This window comes from Bombyx mandarina, chromosome 11, assembly GCF_030267445.1.
Source record: "Bombyx mandarina strain Sakado chromosome 11, ASM3026744v2".
Taxonomy (NCBI): Eukaryota; Metazoa; Arthropoda; class Insecta; order Lepidoptera; family Bombycidae; genus Bombyx; species Bombyx mandarina.
The window spans coordinates 15,463,926-15,488,959 of record NC_143218.1 but is presented as its reverse complement, the minus strand read 5'-3'; the positions used below and the strand labels follow the sequence as shown (position 1 = coordinate 15,488,959).

Genomic DNA, 25,034 nt, shown 5'->3' with positions numbered 1-25,034 from the left:
CGAATTCGAGCGTTGATAGGCTTGACGGGTTATGACGCTATGTATTTTCTATAGTTATATAGTAGAACATGAATACAATGATTTTGTCACAAACGTTTAGTTTATCGTATCATCGAAAAGTATATCAACTTAATTAACTTTTCAAGTAGCGTTAAAATTAAACAAACAATTCTCAAAAAAAAATTATTAAATTGAGAATAAGAAGGACAATTAGTGGCAAATTGTCCCGCAGTCAAGTAAAACTAAAACAATAAAGGAGGAATTAGCACGCTCGCGTCACTTCGCAAAGAATCCTAATCATAATAACTCAAGATCTTATCGCGGCTGGAAGACGATGAACAAAAGGCTGTGAAGCAACAATGGCGCCCAACGTGGGGCCGAGAGGCGCGCTAACAAATTACCAACCCGCAGATAACTAAGCAATATTAAATCATAGTAATTTGTGGTTGCAAGACGCAGCCCATTTCCAGCAAGTTATCTCGTAGCTCGACTTAAGATATATACTATACTTTTTCTCAGGAATTCGCGCAAACAGCTATGCAAGATAAGTTAAGGATAACTAACAGAGATTTAAGTTATGTAATAATTAATTAGACGAAAAAAAAATATTATAAAAGATTCGTTAAAGCGTAATTCGACTTTTTAATCGGTGTATTTCAGTCAACAATTAGCAAAGACAACCAAAGTCAAGGGTATTTTGATCTGAACGATAATCATACCGGCTGCTTGCATAATCACCGCAGCTTCGCCCGAGTGGTCAAGAAACAGCCTGGGTGTAGTTTCCCGTTAGAATGAGATGTTTTTTTCGGGATAAATGGTAGCTTATGTCACTTACCTGACCTAATACCTGACTTTAAAAAAAACTGGCAATACGTTGCATCGTTTAAGGTTCGAATAAGGACAAACAAACATAAAAAGTACTATTACATTTATTATATTAGCATGGGTTTAAGGAAGCTCAAACAATTAATATCAGTTCAAATGTTAAATTCGAACACCGTCCGGAACTGAGCATTCAAATTTCTAACCACTTTAAATTTCGGACGCGAGCATTTCGAAAAAGCTTCTGCGGATGCTGCGGTCAGCGACAGGTCATAGTTTATTAATGAACCGATGCGAAACATCATTGGGATGCGATCAGTATTTTCGTACCTATTTAGGTAAATTCTATTAGATTAGTGGGACAAATAAAATCCACCTTATTTTAAGAGTTTTAAGAGTTATCGGAGCACATGATATCAGAGGTATCATCACACTGAGTTTATCGCCGGATCTCCTCAGTGGGTCGCGATTTCGGTTTTAGATACTGCGAAGCACTGTTCTTTTGCTAGGGGTTATTTTAGCAAATTCTTTCAGGTTAAGCTCGTAAGCTCACCTACCCACCCGTCTAGCTGAAATAGACCCTTAGACAACTAGCAAATGGATAGGGAATAAATAGACCTCCAAACAAATTCTCAATATCAGTTGCATTAAAATAACCGCTATCCCTTATTTTTAGGCCAGAATGCATTGCGTCATCGTAGATATAGACGGGAGGGTGATGGTAACGAATGGGGGGTGCTCATCACGCTCTACCATTAGTTCTCAAGATAGTAGTGTTAAATCTAACCTAATTTACGGTATAATTTATGAAATAGGTTCAGCCTGTTGCGAACTCCTATATAAAACCTTACCGATCAGAAGGTCGGCTCATAGTGTCCGGAGGAAAGACGATCCCACTTCCTCTTCAATGTAACTCTTTAATAAGTCCTAACAGAAAAGTAAGAGTAAAGTCTCTACAAATTTAACCAAAACATACTTACGAATTGGTAACCTAACTCATACCCAAGCCTTTTGTAAAAGCATGATAATGTATTTATGAGTTTCAACCAAAAAATATTTTAAATTGCCTTTAACCATCTCAAATATAATTTACAGGACGCTTTTTTATAATGTGTTCGAACTCGAAAGGAAATTGTGCGAAAAATGTAATGCGAACGACCGAAACCAGGATTAAATTTATCTTCCGTCACGACGGTTAGCTACGGTGATCGAAATTTTAAATCGCCAACATAAGAACCCTTCCGCAAATACATTTTCGTTCCGAAATACAATATTTAGAACATGATGTTCAAAAATATGGCTAACTATTTGATTTCGAAACTAAAATTCATTAAAAGAAACAAATCTTTTTTCAAGCCATTTAAAAGACATGAAAATAGTTCACATACTTTCTTTAGATCTCATCTAAATTCTTAAGGAATTATTATTAAAAATATATAAAACGATTTCAAGCGCGTAGCTTAGAATCTGAATAAAGATTTTTAAGCCTCTGACACCTACCGGAAAGTAACGAAACTACGACAGACAACCTTAAAAGATGAATCCTTTGGAGAACAATGAGACTAACCAAAGCCTTTTCCATGAGGAACGTTAACGCCATCTGTTATTGTACGCATTCGTTATAGCGCCACCTGTGTTTTAAGACACAAAACTGATACAGCCTTCACGAGTAGAACGCTTCTCACAATAAAGTCAGGCAACAGTCAATAGATGGCGCTGAATTACATTTGTAACAAAACTCGGTTGAGAGTGCAGCTTATTATTTACTGTTTTATTTTGAATATTAAAAAGCTATTCATATTTTTAATAATTGAAGGTATAAGGTACTTACGGGTGTGGTGTCGGCCTCCATCTTAGGGCGCAAAATAATGTCTGGAACCAAAAAAATCCCAATCAGTACAAATCAGTGAGTTTAGATTTCGTGATCGATATTGAAGTCAATGACCCGTCCAGTCCAATAAAATTTGTGAGACTATTGAAGACTTATGATTAGACATAGGATTTTATTTCGTCAAAATAGCTTACATTTAGTTATAAATCAGATTTCTCCTTGAACTAGTTATATTAGTGGATTTTTATATTTCATATTAATTCAAGTATCACAATTTTATTTTATTTTATTGCTTAAATGGGTGGACGAGCTCACAGCCCACCTGGTATTAAGTGGTTACTGAAGCCCATAGACATCTACATCGTAAATGCGCCACCCAATAAGTTCTAAGGTCTCAGTATAGTTGCAACGACTCCCCCGCCCTTCAAACCGTAACGTATTACTGCTTCACGGCAGAAATAGGTAGGGTGATGGTACCTACTCGCGCGGACTCACAAGAGGTCCTACCACCAGTTATTACGCAAATAATAATTTTGCGGGTTTGATTTTTATTACACGATGTTATTCCTTCACCACGGAAGTCAATTGTGAACATTTGTTGAGTACGTATTTCATTAGAAAAATTGGTACTCGTCTGGGATTTGCACACCGGTGCATCGCTCAATAATCAATGCACCGGACGTCTTATCATTTAGGCCACGATGACTTCAAATTCAATTGGAACTGCTGTCCTATCCTATAACATCGGAACGCATTCCCGGCACACATATGCAGTGACAACTACCACTAATAGGCTCACAATACACCGGTAATTACACAAATTTATAGCAAGTCCGCAGAATTATAATAACAAAATGGTCGATAAGGATACGCTGGACATTTTTTACAAACCACAACGACTATAAAAACTGTCTCTCGCAATAAGACGCCGTGTTCATATCAATCGGCCGTCTGGTGTAGTAGTAAGTGGCATGGTCACTACACAAGAGGGTCGCGGGTTCGAATCCCGCCAAGGGAAGATATTTGTATTATATATATAAATGTCTTTTCCAGGGTTATGGATGTATATTAAATATATGTATGTGTATAATAAAAATCTTACATTTATATCCGTTATCTGGTACCTGTAACACAAGTTCTTTAAGAACTTATCACGGGACCAGTTAACGTGGCGTGATTGTTAGTAAATATTTATTTTATTTATTTATTTATAATCACCAGAAATTATATACTAATATCGGACTCAGAGACGAAAACGAATAAAATTAGTGTTAAAATCCTAGACTCCTGTACTAAGCCTACATACACTGTTATCGTCGGAGATTCACACGTAGCATAATATAATTTTAAGAATTTTATTTAATACATTTATATCGCACATGTGTTTGAGTATTTATGCAACCTTAAACCTTAGCACAGATTAATTGGTCGGTTACAGAACATGATTAAAGAACAATAAAAAATAGAAAATTACGAACTGATTTCGGTGAGGTCATCATAACCTTACCTATCATTTACGATGCCTCCAATGAACACTACTCTAACTCAAAATTTTGAAATTTTCGTTTTTCACGCAAATCGCTTCACTATTTTAAAAGTATTACAATTCATATTGATGGGGTTCGAAGCAAAACTAAATCAGCTAGTTACAACAAGAAAAACCATAAATATATCTGCAATAATAAAGATTTTATCAACTTTTTTCGTTTAAACGCTCCTCCTGTACACCTACGAATTTGAAGTTAGCGCAGTGTTCATTGGAGGCATCAATTTTATTTATGGAACAGAACATTTGAACTGGTTCAATGGTTCTATAATGATTTACTAAATAATCAGAGAAGCAATAATTTTGACTAATTTTGACAAGTTTAATTACGAGACAGACTAAGAGACACGTTTCTGTTGAAGTTAAGGATCACATGTATAGCCAAGAATAAATATTGCCCACTGAGTTTCTCGCCGGATGTTCTCAATGGGTCGCCATTCAGATCCGGTGGTAGATTCTGCGAAGCACTGCTCTTGCTAGGGCTAGTGTTAGAAAATTCACTCAGGTTGAGCCCGTGAGCTCACCTACCCGTCCGGGCGTAGCTGCAATAGCCCATTAGGCTAACAGCGAATAGGTAGGGAAAAAAAATTGGTCACACAAATATGCATTTCGACAAAATCCAAATACACTTATTCGTTAAATAAATCAACTTAGTTCGACGTACCGTATACGTAGTCTATTGGAATAAAAGCGAAGATGGTTCGTTGACGCTTATCACCTGAGATCCTTTCATCGTGAAAATGAAGCTGCAAAACAGAGAAACTGTTAGACCTCAAGATACTGTAAGCTGTTTCTCTGTGATAATAAACGTAATAATCAATTAATATTTTTTTAATTCAATGGACGGCAGAACATGTTGAAATGTCGACGAAATAAATTTAAAGTATATAATTAGATTTTTTTTTATTGCCCTTGTAGGCAGACGAGCATACGGCCCACCTGATGGGGAGTGGTTGCCGTCGCCCATGGACTTCAGCAATGCCAGGGGCAGAGCCAAGCCGCTGCCTACCGCTATTGTAAACTGTATAAATAATTTTACGTAAACAGGTTAAATCGATCGAACTTTTGAAGAAAATCTGGGAAACTCTAGTTCCTTTTAGTTTAACCGGTCTCATAATAATTTTCCGTTGTATACATATATTTCTTTTTTATTGCCTTTATAGGCAGACGTGCATACGGCCCACCTGATGGTAAATACTTAACGTCGCTCACAAACGTCATCAATGCCAAGGGCACAGCCATGTCGCTACCTACCATTAAATACTTTCCGCAAGCCTCTTTGAAGAAGGTCATGCCATAGCGCTCGTGAAACACCGTGGAGGGGAGCTCATTCCAAAGCCGGATAGTATTTGGGTTACCAGACTCAATAAAATGTCAAACAAATATGATATCGTTCGGAGAGCACTATTATAACCCCTAGAAATTAATAACGAAGTGATTATAAAATCAGTGCAAAAGCAGTAGATTATCCATGTCCGTTTCTTCTAAAAATGCTTGGTCTTGTCCATATAAGTTTTTCTGTCAATACATCTATTTATTACACTAATTTGTCTAAAGCTTTGGGATAATTTTCGAAGTAGCTCTTCTATTCGATATTTCCCCCTCAAATTTACTGGTGATAGGACCTCTTGTGAGTCCACGAGGGGAGGTACCACCACTCTGCCTATTTTTGCCGTGAAGCAGTAACGCGTTTCGGTTTGAACGGGGGCAACCGTTGTAACTATACTGAGACCTTAGAACTTATATCTCAAGGCGTATGGCGGCATTTACGTTGTAGATATCTATGGACTCCGGTAACCACTTAACTCCAGGTGGGCTGTGAACTCGTCCACAAATCTATACGTTGGCACACGTCAGGGATGGCTGAGCGGTAGGTTCCGTCATCGCTCGTATTCGATTGAACTCAGTTTAGTCAATAAAACTTTTCAATAATAATTATTGAAACTCAACACACACAACTTTCACAATGACAGGGTAAACCGACAGTTTCGTTCCACATACCGACAGACCGACTGACTGACTGACTGACTGTCAGAGACTCACTGACTGAGACGGACGGAATGACTGTCTGACACGGAATGCCACGACTCTGTCCACGTACGGCCATTTTATACTGTGGCGTTACGGAGTCTACCCTTCATTTTGTGATATTTATCAAAACAACATTTCATCATTTAAAATAATAATCAAAACCACCGTCTTAATATTACTAAAAGTCGTTATCCACGACAACTAAAAGTCGTTATCCACGACATATACAATAAAAAAAAAAACTTTTAGTTTTTGTAAGCTTGGTACCTTCATTTCTGCAAGAAAGCTAGCTTTAAATCTCCTAGCATTATCTAAAGTGCTCAAGCTTGACATAAATCCAGTATACGTGATATGTAACTTGCTAACGTGAATTTAATAACTAGCCTCGACAGAGCCCAGAATCCCCTCCATGCTGATAACATAAAACACTATTGTGTACATACAAGGATGAACAGGATACAGGAATTAACATTGAAATTTTATTTATTTTTATTTATTTTATTAGGCTCACAATACACATCACAAGCTAAAGATACATAAAAACACAAATAAAAAGAAACAAAATCTGGCTTGCAACATAAGTTATGTGCGCACAACAAAACAAGACATATAGTGCTGAATCTGTATAACAATGTTCCTTACAATTATGACAAAACAACACAATAACAAAAACTAATCTAACGAATAATGGAAGGAAAAAAAAAATTATTCACAATATAGTACATTAAACAATTACATTAACCTACCTATTAATAAAGTGGAGGATGCCCTTGAACATTTTTCTAAACGTAACCAACCTACAAGTAAAAATATCTAACTCAGGTGTTATTATTATTATTATTATCGTGTTGCAAAAAGTAACTAAAAACTAAATTTTAATACTGTATAAACTATTATAATAATATGTATGTATGTATGAGTATTTAAGTATGTATATGGGTTTGTGTATGTGTGTCATTGCACCTACGACTATTTATTCTGCACTACCTTTGGTCAACTGTTAGAGAATGCCTTAGGCATTAAGTCCGTCAATGTAAAATTTACATGAAGTCTAATAAATTAATAAAAAAATTACTTTGCTTATATAAAAACGTGGACTAGGTACTTCGTCGTGGAACCAGGTTTCAATTCTCGATCAGGCTTTCAGTATTCGGGGTCTTGATCTTCTCTCCCATTACGATTAAATTTAAATTAATTTACCTAGTTACGCTTGTAGCGTGTTCATAATTATGTCGACATTGTTCCAACATAACAAACAAGCAACTAACAACGTAACAACTAACTAACATAACATTGTGCTCCGAAACAGAATTTCCATAGCGTTGGCACCGACAATGTTCGATACCGGATGCCGACTTAATATAAGCTCTCGATGTAATTAGGTTAAAATGCAATGTACGAAGTCAATGTGGGGTGAGGAGGACACAAAACAGGGTACTACGTAGGTACTTAGTGGACGGTTGCAAGGACTAAAGCTGCTTTCAGACTACGCTATACTATAGTGCCATATAGTATAGCAGCCTATACTTAGCCAATACTTATTTACTTCTAATGTTTAGAAATGGTTTTCTTGAACGAGATTTTTTTTTGTCTGCGAAAAAGCTTGTAAGAAGAGAACTGATTGGAAATAATATTATGGTTCCTAATCCAACCAAATCAATTAAACGCAGTCGACAAAAGATATCCTTCCTTTCTGAAGCACCAAACATTCTCTGCTTTCTTAAGCAAAGGAAGGAAGAATGTTGCGTTAACTCCACGGCTTCAGCAGTTAATACTTTGAATACTTAGAATGTAAATAGAAACGCGAAGCTTTAACGATATTTTTGAAGCTAAATTTACGAAATTTGCTGACAATTTTTGGAATTTAAATCAACATTTGAAGCCTCCAAAACAAATTAGCCCAAAATTATTTTTCCGTCATGGCAACCTCTGTACCTTTAGAGAGAATGTTTTCTTTCGTCGAATAACTAATAAACGACCGGGGCGGACCAACTTTAATCAGAAGCTGATTTGTTATGATTGATAATTTGATTTTAAAACAGAAATAATTTTAATTTTTTTTATTGCTTATATGGGTGGACGAACTCACAGCCCACCTGGTGTTAAGTGGTTACTGGAGCCCATAGACATCTACAACGTAAATGCGCCACCCACCTTGAGATATAAGTTCTAAGGTCTCAACTATAGTTACAACGGCTGCCCTACCCTTCAAACCGAAACGCATTACTGCGTCACGACAGAGATAGGCAGAGTGGTGGTACCTACCCGCGCGGACTCACAAGAGGTCCTACCACCAGTAAGTTCACCAAAAAATCATCCGAGCTAATTATTTTCGTTTTACACTAAATACATATCTAAAATTTATTAGGCGATGTAGACCCATACCGAAGAAATATCTGTCATTACAGAAGAACACCTAAAATTACCAGTGACCAATTTGGTTATCGACATCACTAGTCGCCACGTCATGTGTTTGGTGACCATTAGCTTTATGACACGATAAGCTGCGCTCGCGACTCTGTCCTCATGGGGTGAGGTGGTCAGTTGGGAATGCATTTTAATTTTAAAGTATGCAACAGAGCCATTACACGATTCAGAAGACCAATAACGCCATCTATCAAGTACTTCGGTCAAAGCGCGTGGTTTCTTCAAACTTTACTAGCTTTATGCTAAATAAAGATGTACTACTTGCTGATGGTGGGACCTCTTGTGAGTCCGCACGGGTAGGTATCACCATCCTGCCTATTTCTGCCGTGAAGCAGTAATGCGTTTCGGTTTGGGGTAGCCGTGGTAACTATACTGAGACCTTAGAACTCATATCTCAAGGCGGCATTTACGTTGTAGATATATCTATGGGCTGTGGTAACCACTTAACACCAGGTGAGCTGTGAGCTCGTCCACCTATCTATACACGAAGACAAATACAGTTTCTTTTTATGGAAATCTATACGGTAATTTCTGCGTGACGCGTGCACAATGGCAGACGTCCTATCATGTAATTTTTTACACTTTTCCTACAAAAAAGTAACTCCTAGACAGTTTTTCCTAAGCATATCTTTGAGATATTTATAATATTCGTCTTCTTCAGCTTTTAGTTTATTCGTTTGTAGTCAAAACCGTATTTTTTTAAGACGAACTCCAAGATGTACAGTTTTGTTATCATCGTTATACAATGTACATTTAATTTCAATTACATTTAATGAATATTAAATTAATATTTCTTTTAAAATGACTAACGCTCTGTCATACCGGTTTGAAGTGTTGGACATAATTGAGACGTATCTATATGCTACTTATGACGACGCTTGCAGCTGAAAGTAAGTACTTATTGTACTTTTTGACGAAGCATGTTGCGGATAATAACATGTACTTTTAGGTTAGGAATATTGTGTTATTTTTTTTTATAATAAATTTATTGAGACGTTAATATTGTACTTCTTTCGGTTTTCACGTGTCATAGACATAATTCAAACTATTTTTACGGTGTCGCGTTCTTTATTTTCATTGTGTTATTTCCAACGTTTTGTGTACTTTACAATTTTCGTGGTCACAAACGACAGAATTACCATAGAGATAAAATCGTAAAATCAGTTTTAACAACTTTAAAGACAACTTTAGTAGCAGATGGAACTCTACTTCGTACAAATATGTGCCTAAAAAAAACATGATGTTACTAAAATTGCTTTTATTAAAATCAAAACGTAAGTATACACACAAACAAAGAAAATATTTTAAAATTCCAATCACATTAACAAAACGAGCAAAACAAAAATCTTGAACCGGGGCCCGGAAATGGACGAGAACCATGACCGACCTGATCAAATATTGACCGAGTTACACCCTCAATAAATTCTTTGGACCCTAATTAGAACCGTGAATACTTGAATAACTACGCCAATTTCGCGAGTAACGTAAACTAATAAAGCTGCGTTTTATTGGAGTCCGTTTTGATTTAGGCAAAATCAAATGACGGTAGCCCACTAGGCATCCAGTCGTTATTTTAGTTGTGTATCTATATTTTTTTTATTGCTTAGATTGGTGGACGAGCTCACAGCCCACCTGGTGTTAAGGGGTTACTATAGCCCATAGACATCTACAACATAAATGCGCCACCCACCTTGAGATATGAATATTTAAAAAAACCTAATATTAAAAAAAAAATCTAATATTTAAAAAAAAAAAACATGCCCGCTGAGTTTCTTGCCAATTCTTCTCAGGACGGAGGCTAGTTCTTGTGAATTGGCGGTAGTTCTTTTGACGTTCAACAAGTATGTACTTTCATTTATGTTGAATAAAATTTTTTTGATTTGATTTGATTTCATATAAATTCCATGATCTCAAGTATAGTTACCACGGCTGCCCCACCCTTCAAACCGAAACGAATTACTGTTTCACGGCAAAAATAGGCAGGGTGGTGGTACCTACCCGCGCGGACTCACAATAGGTCCTACCACCAGTAAAAATCTAGAATTAGAAGCTATAGTGATGAACGTCTAAACTATTTTTTTCTATAGACATTTCTTCAGTTTTCGGGAGACATAATTAAAGCTACTTTTACGGACGTGACCACGATAACTGTAAAGCATTCGTAACATTGAAAATAATAAAATGAAAATAAAAAATGCAAGATTAAACCGTAAACGTAGTTTTAATCTTAATTTTATGTTGGAAATTTTCCTCTCGTGAATTCTATTTCTGTTTGTTAAAAGAAAACTCATGAATGGGTGAAACTCGCCCTAAGTACCTACAAAAGGAAGCAGTACAAAAAGTATATTTAACAAAAATACACTTTTATTGACCATTAAAGTATATATAGAAGGGCTATTTCGCTTAGTACGTGCAATTTATCTTTGTAATTAAAAGTGCCTTTTATTTGACATTAGCATCAACAGTTCGATGTTTTTAATTGAACTTCAATTAAGTTTACTTCATTCAAATAGCTGGAGAAGTCTTTTATTGTCATATTTTTTTCAAAAATTTAACATTAAATGGCTCTCCAACAAAGTTGCAAAAATGTCCCTTAAAACTTTGATGTTCTTGTGAGTTTTTGATATGGCTATGCGTTGTAAATACGAGAATCATAATTGTTAATTACGAATTCACTTACGAGCGCTTATATCCCCTACAACGATTGATGAACCTACAGCCAACATGATTGTAGTCGAAGTTAGCAGGCCGTATTGCAGGCATTAAAGCTCTAAGCGGTCCCGTCAATGAGTGCACATGAAGAGCCTGGTGAGGGAGTCTGGTGTAGGGCAGGACCACCCGAAATTATGATCACGACCACTCCACCAAGAATGCATACGACTGAGAAGAAGAAATGGATAAGTACAACCGCTCTGCTTGTTTCTACGAAGCAACCATTCGGTCCGGTTAGTAGAATGGAACAGTTGTTGTACAATATAAGGCAAAGCTTCAACCTCATATCTCAGTTGAGCGTTAAAATATCTATGGACTCCGGTAACCACTAACAGCTGGCCGTTCAGAAGCTCGTACAAAAAAAACACATTCTTAAAGACCAGGAGCACATCTAACACGCACAGGTTGTTGACCTCGCTAGAGCTGCATCACAAACTAGACCGAGCCTCGTGTAGAAGAAAAAAAAACGTCGGACCTATTAAAATAATGAAGAGTTTATTTTAGATGTTTGCGAATATAATATGTAGAAATGAGAGACTATTGACGAGAATAAAAATCTAATTATTACAGTTAAAATAGAAGAACTATGCTCAAAGTTATCCGGCTGTAGGATGTGTACATTAGAGCATAGGGCATTCATCTGTAAAATTCGAGGTGCCAGAATCAAATATATACAAATATGATATATTATTTGTTACATTATATTAATTAACTACCTTGCGATTCGCTTTGTCTTAAGTTCTTATGAATACGCTGACATATTTAAGCCACGAGGACTTCTGTTCATTTATTAATCAGATCACTATTAGTCCCTCACAGTGTTGATATCCTCACCTACACTCCTGCCTAAACTCAACTGATTCCCATAAATAATACTATGCATTGGCGGCATACAACCAGCGATGTATGCCGTCAATACAGCCATACGGTCGGCATGAGTTAGTACTCCATTGTCCTACGGTGAAACTGTTCTTTTCACGTGAAGAACAATAAAATCTTTAAGACAATGCAACAAATGTATCAAGTTAGACAGCTATGTCTAAGGGTACTCATTACTATAAAATGAAACAGCTTATGTCTCCGCTTAATAGAAAGTTCTGGACTGTGACTTCCTACTTAAATGGACGTATTTTCTAATTTCAAAATTCGTTCAGTCCATTTCCTACAGACGACAAATCTTGTTTGCGAACTTATCTCGGAAATCTACTTCAAGTTAAACTCCGCTTCACGGGTATACTACAAGTTTCCGAAGACTGAATTTACAAAGCTTAAACTTTAGGATACTAATCAAAACTGTTTTTAAATGTAAAATTTATGTTCTTTTTTTATTCAAGCATTCATATACTTCGGAACACAAGCGGAACATAAATTATCATGTTGGATTAATTATATGACTAACGGTTTCGACATTAGCAGTTAGATTAAAGTTATCCATCCGATCCGATGATAAAAAGGACCATTTACACACTTCCCACGCACATTAGATTTATTTTTTAAGGGCGAGTATAATTCCATTTCAAAACACGTTTTCAAATCAACTCAACTGTCAAAGTTTTGTGTAATTTTTATGTATTTTATTATATTTTACGATGAGATAATTTACGTTTCTTTTGTTTTGTACACAGCTCTTCCATCTATTATCTCCTATCCTCTGTTTTAGTACTGTAGATGGGCATACGATCGTACGGCCCATCGAGAATGATAATGTCACGCAAGTGACGATAATTTTTTTTATATTTGATAGATTACTGGTGGCCCGGAGGCCTTTCCAGTTTTACCAGGATAGGTGGGCGAGCAAGGGCTAATTTACCCGAGCGCCTCCAGAGGAGACTTAAACTTAGCCTTATCGAAGTACCGTTCCGACGCTGACTTTATGTATTTCAGGGTTGATTCGAGGTCTACGTCGTGGTGTAGGTCAACGTTTCTCACGAACGTTGGAGCTCCGACGGCTAACCTGCAATAGCGTGATTGTAGAGATTGTATTGATAAAATCTCAATTGGATTGTATAAGATGATTTACCCCTCAAAACGGAGCACAAACAGACATAGACAGCGTGCTCACGATGCACTATGATACAGATGGGAGATCTGTAATCTCGGGTTTTTGTACCTACCAACATGGAATTCTATAAAAATCAAATTTCTTTTCAATTCTCTTCTACAAGAGAACAACGGCTATCCTAACCTTCTGAATTATTGAAAAAAGATAAACAGCAAACAATTAACAAACAATTGAACGACCTCGAATTATATACAATAATATCATTGAAACTAACAGCATAGTAACAATAACTATCATTGAATCGAAATAGAGCACAGTTTTGAACTCATTAAAAGTTCAACACAACTTTAAATTAGCATTTGCAATTTAGACTGTCTGCCGTCCGTTTGATTGTCTTTGGGAATAATAAACATCAACATCAACTAAGTATTCGTAGTAATTGAATATATTAACAATTTAGGACGCTATCTAATTACAAACGAACACAATATCTGATGTTTTAACTTTTTTAAATATTGCCCGGATCATTGCGCCCTAGACGAGAAAATAATCGTAATATAAAATGTTTTTTATTTACTTCTTTCTTAAATGGGTGGAGAGTATTAAACGGTAGGCAGCGGTTTGGCTCTGCCCCTGGCATTGCTGACGTCCGTGAGCGACGGTAACCACTCACCATCAGGTGGGCCGTATGCTCGTCTGCCTATACAAATCCGTCCGCCTGCAAATGAAGGAAGCATAATGAGCATTCACTGTACGTAGATAGTGGTTGGAGCTCGTATTGTTTGTTACCAGTCTGGTGGTAGGACATATTCAGCCTGTTTGTACTGCGAAGCTGTCATGCATTGGTTTGAAGGGTGGGAGGACTGCTTTATCTTCTCATATATAAAAATGAATTGCTGTTCGTTAGTCTCGCTAAAACTCGAGAATGGCTGGACCGATATGGCTAATTTTGGTCTTGAATTATTTGTGGAAGTCCAGAGAAGGTTTAAAAGGTAGATAAATATGAAAATGTTCGTAATTAAATAAAAATTACAATTTTGTTTTTCCTTTGATGTGTCCCCCGTCGGACGGACTCCTTTTGTTTGTTTTAAGTTTATTTTATACAAAAGCTTAGGTATTTTATTTTTCGATTGAGGCACTACGAAGTCTGCTGGGTCAGCTAGTTTCTAATAAATAAAAGCCCAGAGTATTGCTTTTCTTCTATGTTATGGATACGAGAAATATATACGAGTCAAGTCAAGAATTATAAGATTATACAATTCTTCTTCTTTTTCTCCACTTTATCTCACTAGGTGGGGTCGGCACAGCTAATTTTTCTCTTCCATTCTCTTCTATCAGCCGTCATCTCAACACTCACTCCTTTCTCTCTCACTCACTACTCTCTCTCTCATATCGTCATTCACACACTCCATCCATATCTTCTTCGGTTGACCTCTTCCCCCTCTACCTTGCACTACCATTTCCATACCACGTCCGTGTGAGATTATACAATTATATACATTATACAATATGTATATCTTTCGCAAAATACACCCGAATCGAACCTGGACAGGCAAATGTGTTTAATAACTATCTCGAACGATTTACGATTCGTTCATCATTTTAGCGCTTTTTTGATGTTGCTCCTTTGAGATAAACTTCGAAAAATCATAGCAATGAATTCAGAGAAAAACGATTTGACGATTACGACGTCATTAGTCACAAAGCACCAGTCATCTCGCAAAGATACGACCCAGTTTCGAAGATATACATATACAGCGTACCAATATACGAGTGTTTTGAGAGATTCGGTAAAGTAAAAGAATTTTCATTACGAAATATTGAATACGACTACATAAAAACGTTTGCACGACGTACCCTTTTTATTTAATAAAAAGTACTATTAATTTTCTGTTTTTTTTTATTATCTTTTACTCAGACCTATCTATCATCATCAACGCATACGAGGATCGAATAAAAAAGGTTTTGGTACTGGCACATATTTATAACACACTAATTACATTTAAACTGATTTAGATTTTTTTAGATCTGGACCACATACTTAGATAGTTAGCATATTTATAGACTTTTAGAAGCGGTTTAATTGGTTACCGGCACCCACACTAAAAAACATTACCACCACTCATTTTGAGATAAAAGATCTCAATTATATTTTATTAATGACTTTCAACAATCAAACTGGAAGTTGAGCTTCGCGACAGCATCTACATAATGCAGACTCGCACATCCTACTTATGCACACCGACACCTTCTACTTAACAGCCTGACAAACTATTGTAAATCATAAAAGATTCATTTGCTTGTTAGGAACGTCGGAGCCGATCATTTTCCGCTGTCATCCTCATTAAGCAATTGCCGTTTTCCAATACTGGGCATTTAAAAGGTAATTTATGTATGGCTAGTAATAAATTGTAAATTCAAATGAATTAAAACAAAATGCCTTTGAGGAGTTTCTTAGCTCTCGTGCACCTGACCTCTTCAAAAAGAGCTTTGAAAAAACACCACTGCGCTCGCAGAGATGCACCGATACCATTAGTGCATATTTTAATTGATAGAAAAAAAAATATACAAAAATTACTTTCTACTAAACTGCAACTTCATAGGCAAATACTTGATATACATATAAAATACGCCCATTCTTTTTCACAGTTGGACGGAATTACAGCGAGATAATTGTAAGTAATTAATTGCTTGTAAATCCAAAACTTGTACACTAATATAAACTAGTGGTCCCTCAGTAGTCGAAATTCGACTATAATTAATTGGAATTATAAGTTTGAACATTATTAAGATTCTATTGTCAAAGATTATTATACTTCTTTATTCACAGATTTCGCCAAGACCACACTGTAGACAAATAATATGAAAGATAAAACAATATTAACCTATTCTCAATTTGAGTAATAAATTTTACTACTTAATACTTTAAGTAATAAATTTTGACAATAAATAAAGAGTATATATGCGTATCTGTATGTCAAATATATGGTAGTGTGTGTAATGTTTTTTTATTGATTTAATTTATTATTAATACATAATTATTAAAAAATATTAGCATTCTGCACTCCTTCTCTATATTCTCTGTAAGTGTGGGAAATTTCATACTCCTCCGTCCGCGCAATTTTCTTATAAAGGTACAAAGTTTTTGCTTCACGTATTATACACTAATATAAACTACATACTCGTATGTGTTATAGATCACGCCATGATAGTTCTTTAAATATGGCATACAGTATTGGCAATTAATAGGCATTGACATTGAATAGGTTCAATTATTGCGGATGTATAGATACCTACTACTGTTTACATTAACCAAGCTAATACATGTGGGTCCTTCCAACGTTAATAATAACACTAAAGCTTTTCTTTAATGCAATGCAATGCAATATTCCACGGGATAGACAACACGCGTTAAAAACCCATTAAAAATTAATCCAATTAATCTGTAATCAATACTACTAATATTATTTTCATACAAACGGATATCTGACATCATCAGCGACATGAAAGAAAAAACAATTTAGAAGTGCCGTTTATGAGGCTTTAATAAAATAACCATTTTTCAATTATTGTTTTTGTAAAATAATAATGATTTTTAATTCTAATCACTAACTAGAATCAGATATTTGCAAAATTTTATTCGTTTTTCATGTTAATCTAAATATCAATGATAACACATGATCACTTGTGGCCAATAGCTATATGATCTATGCTCGTCGATAATTTCGACCACAAATGACGTCACACCTAAATCGGAAGCGAAATAAAAGCTATGCAATTATTGTACTACATACAATTTAAACTTAAGAAAAAACTCTAAGAAGTGTTGTTTACATTTCAATTAATTGTATGTTGTATGTTTTGAAATTGCATATAATTAGTGTGGTCATTTTTTAGCACCGGAGATCGACGCGATCCAAGAAACCCGGTTTTTTTCCCTACCCTAACTATTCGCTGGTAGCCTAAAAGGCTATTCAGCTACGCCCGGACGGGTAGGTGATCTCACCGGCTCAACCTGAAAGAATTTGCTAACACTACCTAGCACGAGCAGTGCTTCGCAGAATCTATCACCGCATCGAAATCGCGACCCACGGAGAAGATCCGGCGAGAAGCTCAGTGGGCTAGGACTAAGCTAACCCGCTCCGTTACTCCCTTCGACCAGGCGTCCGTAAGCGGATTCCCCAATTTATAAGTTAGAGTTACTTCATGATTTTACATGTTCAAATGTTATAAGCGATATAAGGGCTTCAGAAGCGAACTCGAGTTGTACGTATAACATCGCAATACAAATGTCAATAAACTCGATGGCTTCCGAACTCGAACAAAAAAAGTGAAAACGTTTCGATTAAAAACGAATCAATCTTCCCTCAAGTCTTCGATTTAATTAATTCCTTAAACGATTTATTCTAAAGAAGAAGAAAAAAAAGATAAATACCAAAGTGAAAAAAAAATCAAAAGGATCCTCCCTATTCATTTTAAGCCATTAAGGAATGATAATTATGGTTTTTTTTTTTTTTAGTAGACGTTTTATATTTTTTAACAGATGCCGATCACACATCACTGATACTTTGACTGTGTGAATGTGTAAACATATGGTAGTTACATGCGTGCCATAATATGATGAATAATTTTAATACATAATTCTTAATAAATAAGGTTTATTTTCTGTAGTGTAGGTTCTTCATAGTTTATACAAAAAGGCTTAGCTCCAAGTGCATCTCTTCAAAGCTCTTCCTTTTTTTTCTGTTTCTTAATTCATAAAGTTATATTAAAATTTGATACCATGCGAAAGTTCATACTTCAAAAGGTAAATATTGAAAGATGGTATAGTTATAAAGTCTTATCTTGAATTACATAAAGCTTGTTATTTCAAAAACACAAACAATTTTTTTATTTTTTTTATTGCCTTTATAGGCAGACGAGCGTACGGCCCACCTGATGGTTAGTGGTTACCGTCGACTTCAGCAATGCCAGGGGCAGAACCAAGCCGCTGCCTACCGTTTAATACTCTCCACAAGCCTCGTTTGAAGAAGGACATATCATAGCGCTCGGGAAACACCGTGGAGGGGAGCTCATTCCATAGCCGGATGGTACGTGGCAAAAAAGCCTCTGGAAACGCACTGTCGATGAACGCAGCGGTTCCAGATAATATGGATGAACTCTGCTCCGATGGCGGGAGGTGCGATGATAAAAAGGAGATGAAGAGATCATCTCAAACAATTCCTCAGAGCATTCCCCATGGAACATACGGTACAAATATTATTCATAAAGAATTGTAGATAAACTTTACGTATTCTATGCATTTAGGTATCGTGTCTCGACACCGGTGTGGCACGCGGTATCAGCCGAAAAATGATAAATGATTTCATTATTTTTCTCTGTAAGAAAAATCAATCAGTACTTAAATGGTTATTTTTAGAGAAACCATAAAGCCGAAATGCATTAAAACCTATAATTACTTTTAAAATAAATAAATAAAGATAACACAAAATTAAATTGTAGATTTGGTCATGTAGTTTCCTGGGTATTTTAATTGGGTACTTTTTGTTCAAAACCGAATGACTTAGAGAGGATACTGTCATTAAGCTTGAGAAAGAGATCACTGAAACTGAAATGATTACAGACTACTATTAGACTTTAAGATTAACGGAAAACCATATCACAAAACTTTTTTTTATATAATAAAGAAATTGGTAGTTCCTTATCCCGAAATCGACCGCGAATGCTCCCCAGATACTGTAGTAGTCGCGCGTCAACTAAATTCTGTTTGTCTTACGAGTTATGACTTTACAAACAATGTTCAAATACTTTAAAAAATGGCTTTTTGTTTTATCGTCTCTATATCACCAGTCCTTTTTCGAGAGGCGGTTCAGTACACCCCGTTACATATAAATATATTAAAGGAATAAGAAAATGAATTAAAAAATAAAGCGTCTCATATATATATTTGTGTATGTGTATCTCAACCTTCACCAATAACTTAAAGGTGAAAGTTGATATAGGAAGCTAAATCCCCATCCAGTTCTGCAAGTAAATTAAAAAAACAAAATGTGTGCAATTCACACGTGGTAGAAGTGAAATCTTCCAAAATTAAAATACAATTATCCTAAACGTCTTAAGTATATGTAAAATTTTGTCATTAGTAAATAATTGTAAGGTAGCGCCCTCTGTGAATTGATATTTTAATTTCACGTATAATCCTAAATTAAAATTCACTACAAGAGCTTTCATACACACGTTAGTATTAAAAAATCTCACAGATGGCGCTGTATTAAATAGTATGTATATTTCTGTCTCATTCTTTGCTGGCTTCATCCTACACATTTTTGTATTTGTGTCTCTTACCTGTCGTTTTTTCCGTTGCATCCGGTTTGAAATCACAACGATTCTAAAGAAGTTTTCACTTCAAAAATGCATTCGTGAAAATTTGAGATAATTATTTAATGTAATTAATTTTCTATCCAGCTTGAAATTAAAGCGCTTACAGCTCTTTTATTTATTAACAGATTTTGATTTAGTTACTGTTAATTTTGGAGACAACAAGTTCAGCAGTCACGCGATATAAAAATGCACTGATAACATTTTCTATTTCTATGCAAGTCGTAGGTAAATTTATCGCCAAGTAAATAATCGGATTATTAATGATTTTGATGTCGGTAGTTTATTGGATGATGGCTCGCCGCACAAAATAATGTCCAACTTGTACGTAAGGAATGTATCCTAGATATAAATGTATTGGCAAATAATATAATCACACAATACTGATAATTAATAAACTAGAACAGTATTTAAACATTTTAAAAACTTCTTGCAATTTTACGTCATATTTTTAAAAAAAATTCAATATCAAAATGTCTGTGCGATGTTATAATCACGATCTTTATATTGATTATGAACAGAATGGAAGGAAATTATTCCGACGAATATAATTAAATCTGAATTTACTACCGATTTATGCCGCGAAACAATTATGTTTCCCGTGTAACTGAGAATGAATTGTGGATATGAACCGATTTTTGATGACAGTGGATCCAGTGGTTTCTAAAATCAAATCAAATAAAAATGAAAGCATAACTAATTAATTTAATTTCATTTAGTAACATTGTTAGTGAGACCGAAAACAGAAAGTTTCGAACAAAAAGCCCAGCTATTGTACAAAAGTTTGCAACGGAAAATACTAGCGTAATAGCTTGTGATTACAAAGATTAATAATCCTTGACCTCGCCGGTATTTTTTGACAAATTATCAAAACCGCTTCAAGGTTAAGAAGTTCGTTTGTGATCTTACGATTTAGCCTGCCTTAAAACGCAACGATACCACGGGGAGAGGACAATGACACGACCGGTGATTTGATTACACGCCGTGAGATAAGATAACGATTTCATCTAATAGGTTACCCGAATCGGTGCGCACTGAGTACTTTACAAACGGATGAGAACACGGGACAATTATTTAGGCATCCAATACTATAATGCCCGGCGCAATTTAATTATATCGATGTAATCATTGCTCGTTTATTTCTTGCGAGATATTACGAATGGAGAGATTATTTGACGAGAACATTTCTTGCCATTCGTTGAGATTATCATTATATAATTATTTTCTATTTTACCTTTTCCTAATGTATTTTAGAAGCGACTATTGTTAGAAGCAGATTTTTTTAAAACACTTTCATTTGCGTTGCCTGTTTCTAATTTCTATCTATTTAACGGAATATTTAAAGTACATAATTTTACCAACTTCCTGACGGACGTCCGATTATCTTGCGATTGCAACACATATGAAGGAATCAGGACGAAAAAAAACCCTTATTTTCATATTTAGCAGCATGTCATTAGTGTGCCCTAATAACAACCTAAAAATTTATCAAAAATGAATTTTAAAAAAAAGTCACCGGATCTAAACCTATAATATCAGTATTAAAACCTCACTTCATCCATTTTCCGTTTTAATATCAGACTATAATAATGACTGTTTCACGGTCCTTTGTTTTTTTCTTCAAAACAGGAACATCCTTACTACACTACATTTCCACCCCAACTAATCTTGTGATGTTTTATGTTCGTTGTGAATTCCCGGCGTTTGAACGCTATAAAACTCACTGCTCTACTATACTAAGTACGTTATTCTGTAGTTAAGAATTATTAAAGACGGTTGTTGTTTATTAACCTATCAGCAAGCATTTCTTCCTTGTGTGATACACTTTTGATAGTTCAGTTGAGTTCATCACATAATTGTACTGTTCACAGATAATATACGTGTCAAAGGTTCCTCCTATCTGCCTCGGTCATTAGTGGATCTGGTGTATTTGCTAAATAATTTGATACTTTCGGTCAACATCATGGCTGAATTTCGTAGCTCGTAACTGGTAAAGTATCCTAAAAAGCTCAAGTGCGGTTTATTATTAGGTCTGAAAATCGAATTCATGAAAATTCTCTGAAAATAACATTCGTAAACAGGATTCTGTTTATGTTATATCAAGGAAATTACAAGAAATAAATAACCCACTTGAAAGATATAAATCGGTAGTTGATGATTTGAACACAAAGATCAAATAAAGTGTATTCTAATGGTTTTTGATTGGAATTTTCTAAAATTAGTACAAAAACTCAATCCGGGCCAATTTAAATTTCCTATAGCTAGTATCTTCTTTAAATGTAAGAAATAGAATGTCTCTTAATAGGTTATTACCTAGCGAGATTAAAGTTTGTTTTCTTTGAAATTTTATTAAATTTTAAGTGTAAACATGGCAGGGTTGGTACATACAAAAAAAAAAATAGCAAGCCAGTCTGATATTATGTTTCGCACTAACTTCATCAATCACACCTACAATTGCTACTCCTTAGCATTATTTGTGATTCCTGATTGTATCTATTGAATTATTTGTATGTAATTTCTGTTGAGTCACATTTGTATGTTAATATCATTATCACCTAAAAATGAACTAAGATAAATAATCTACAATTTTAACTTAAAATACCAATCAGTTTATTATAGAAATAACATGTCCAAATTCTTTAAAAATCGACTCCCAGTACAAAGAACTAACAATAATTGTTAAAAGTAAACTTTAGAATGCCAGTATTATTTTGGATGATAGTTTAAATGATGTTCCAAAACATAAAAATACTTTCTTGTTATGATTTATGTTAATATTAAGTAAGCAGCTGGCAGTTATGCATCTGAAATTACTAATGTCTATAAGCAAAGGTTGACTACTGACCAAAAAATAGGAATTGTAGACATTGTAGACATACAAGCCTGCATAAAGTTAGTAAAAAATTTGTATTGAAAAACTTCTCAGAGCACATGTTGATTATGAATAGAAACACAAGTTTAACACAGTTTACTTAAAAAATAATATATTAGATTTTTAAGCAGAGATTAGATTTCAATCAGACTAATAAAAAATAACTATGATTTATTGCATTACACAGACAAAAACCTCTTAAAACACACTTCTTTTGAAATGCCAATTAATAATGTTCTCACATTTAACAAAAACTTAATAGAATCACCTAATTTTTATAAGGGTCAGTCTTTATAATTCATCAACAGATGTACATAAATTAATGGTTTTATGAAGATATTCTGATATAAGTTAAACACATGCATCTCATTTATAAACACAGCATGGCTTATGTTTAAACACTAACAAGATGTTCTATAAATAATGATGTTATATGATGGAGCATTTATTATGATATGTTGATTAATGGGTTGTAAACTGCGTTGAAGCATTATTGCAAATAGTTTCCTGATTTTTATTGTTCCATTTAGCAGTGGCATTTACATTTTCTTTTAAGGCTATACAGACTTAGCTTAGGCATGATTAAAAATAATGCAAGTAAATATATCATGAATCTGTAATTTTAAAAAAACCTGGAAGAATGTTTTTAACTAGACTTTTATTAGGGTGACCTGTATTTACGCACATAATAGAATGTTTCAACATAATTTTAACCAACTTAAAAATGTCTCATTTACTTTAAAAAATTCACACATCTCAAGAACCAATGATAATACAAGAATTTTACTACTTTGGCCTAAGATTCTAGCAAGGTTCAACCTCTCCCAAACCCTCAACCAAAAATATTACTTGAATTTTTTTGTTTGGCTCACTTTTTAAAAAAAAGTAAATTTACATTTTTAATTCAGTTATTTGTGCATGGGAAATTAGTCCATAAGTTAGGTATCATCTCAAATTTAATCATTGTTGGTTTACTTTTTATGCTATTGTGTTAGAAATCGGTAGCTTGGCCTGTCTTCATTTTTGGGAATAGTTTCTTTGCACCTTGAAAATTTTGTTATCCAAGTACATTCTATTTAATTTAAATTATTATTGTATAAATATATATATAAACTATAACTCTGATTATATCAATAACAAAAACATGATTGATGTTCACAGAAAGGCCAACTCATTTTTTTTTAATTTATAGTACCTATGAATTTAATGATTCAAGTACAAACTGCAGGGATTTAGAGATTAACTTTTAAGTATTTGAATTTGGAATCTGTCATCTTAATGTTCACCTCTTTGCATCTTATTTATCAATAAATTAACAAATCTTACATCTTTTTCACTGTTTGAAGATCTATATATTTCCGATTTTGTGATTCGATAATACGATGCTGTCCTTAATTGAAAAAACTCTTAATGTTGACTGAGACTTTTACTGAACACAGCGAAAAATGAAAATTTTAATTACGAATTCTACTGTAATACTGAACTTACTGTACTGGACTCATAAACTTTACTGATTCTTTATAGCTAAAGTTCTGTAAGTTAAAAAACAATACAAATTGTTTTGTCAAACTTTGAATAGTCAGTAGTTACAGTAACATTTTACGATAACCTAAGAGACAAATCAATTACACTCGAATCTTCAACAGAAATCGTACGCTCCTCCCAACATATGCACTATTTATTGTTTTGTAAACGCGTGATTAAATCATAATGTGAATGTATTGACTTTAACTGCATTTGTTTTTTTTATAAATTAATTTATATCGAAACATAAAACGAATACATACCTTTAATAGTACACCGATGATTTCAGTGTTCCCAAAAGTCTTCCAAAGAAAAACATTATCACAAATAAAACACACAATTCACATGCTTCACAAACACATAATTTATTTTAAAATGTTTTATCCACACCCGCGCAATTCCAAAATTTTAGTTGCTTATTGACATAAACACAAACTGAGCATCCGCCATATGCAGGTACGTTTCGTACATAAGCTATCCTGTAATTATTATTCTAGATGTTTGAATTTAAAGACTTTGTGTTCCCAATTTTTCACTTATTCACCCACATAAAACATCGATTATGAGGTTTTATCTAAATTTTTTATTGGTGTTTAACTTTATATAACGACGGACACAAAAAAAATTAAGGTTCTACATTAAATTGTTTTATTTAGTACTCTTCAACTTTTCGCTGCGGAGAAATATTTCGCCTAACGTTATTCTCAGAACGCAACTCTACTTACGTCACACTTCATGTTAATGTGTGAAGCGTACGAGCTTCACAACGCTCCAATCCCGACGAGCTTTGATTTCGATTTAAGGAAGAGTGTAGTTGCAAGGGTAACAAGGACAGACAACATTGTAGTCAACGGCCTCTGTGAACTGTGAAGCAATGTGAGGACACTTT

At 34.6% G+C, this 25,034-nt stretch overlaps 1 protein-coding gene across 6 annotated transcripts in view; it reads right to left on the bottom strand.

The window, feature by feature from the left end:
* LOC114241396 (tyrosine-protein phosphatase Lar) overlaps window positions 1-24,832 on the bottom strand; it is a 437,676-nt gene extending 412,844 nt beyond the window's left edge. For all 6 annotated transcript variants that reach the window (XM_089731076.1, XM_089731078.1, XM_089731077.1 and 3 more), the window contains exons 1-2: window positions 24,409-24,832; window positions 2,654-2,694 (exon numbers count right to left, since the gene is read on the bottom strand). In XM_089731076.1, the coding sequence (XP_089587202.1) occupies window positions 2,654-2,674 (21 nt within the window). In that variant the 5' untranslated portion in view covers window positions 2,675-2,694; window positions 24,409-24,832. The remainder of the gene's footprint in view (window positions 1-2,653; window positions 2,695-24,408) is intronic.
* Between the last annotated feature and the right edge of the window lie 202 nt (window positions 24,833-25,034).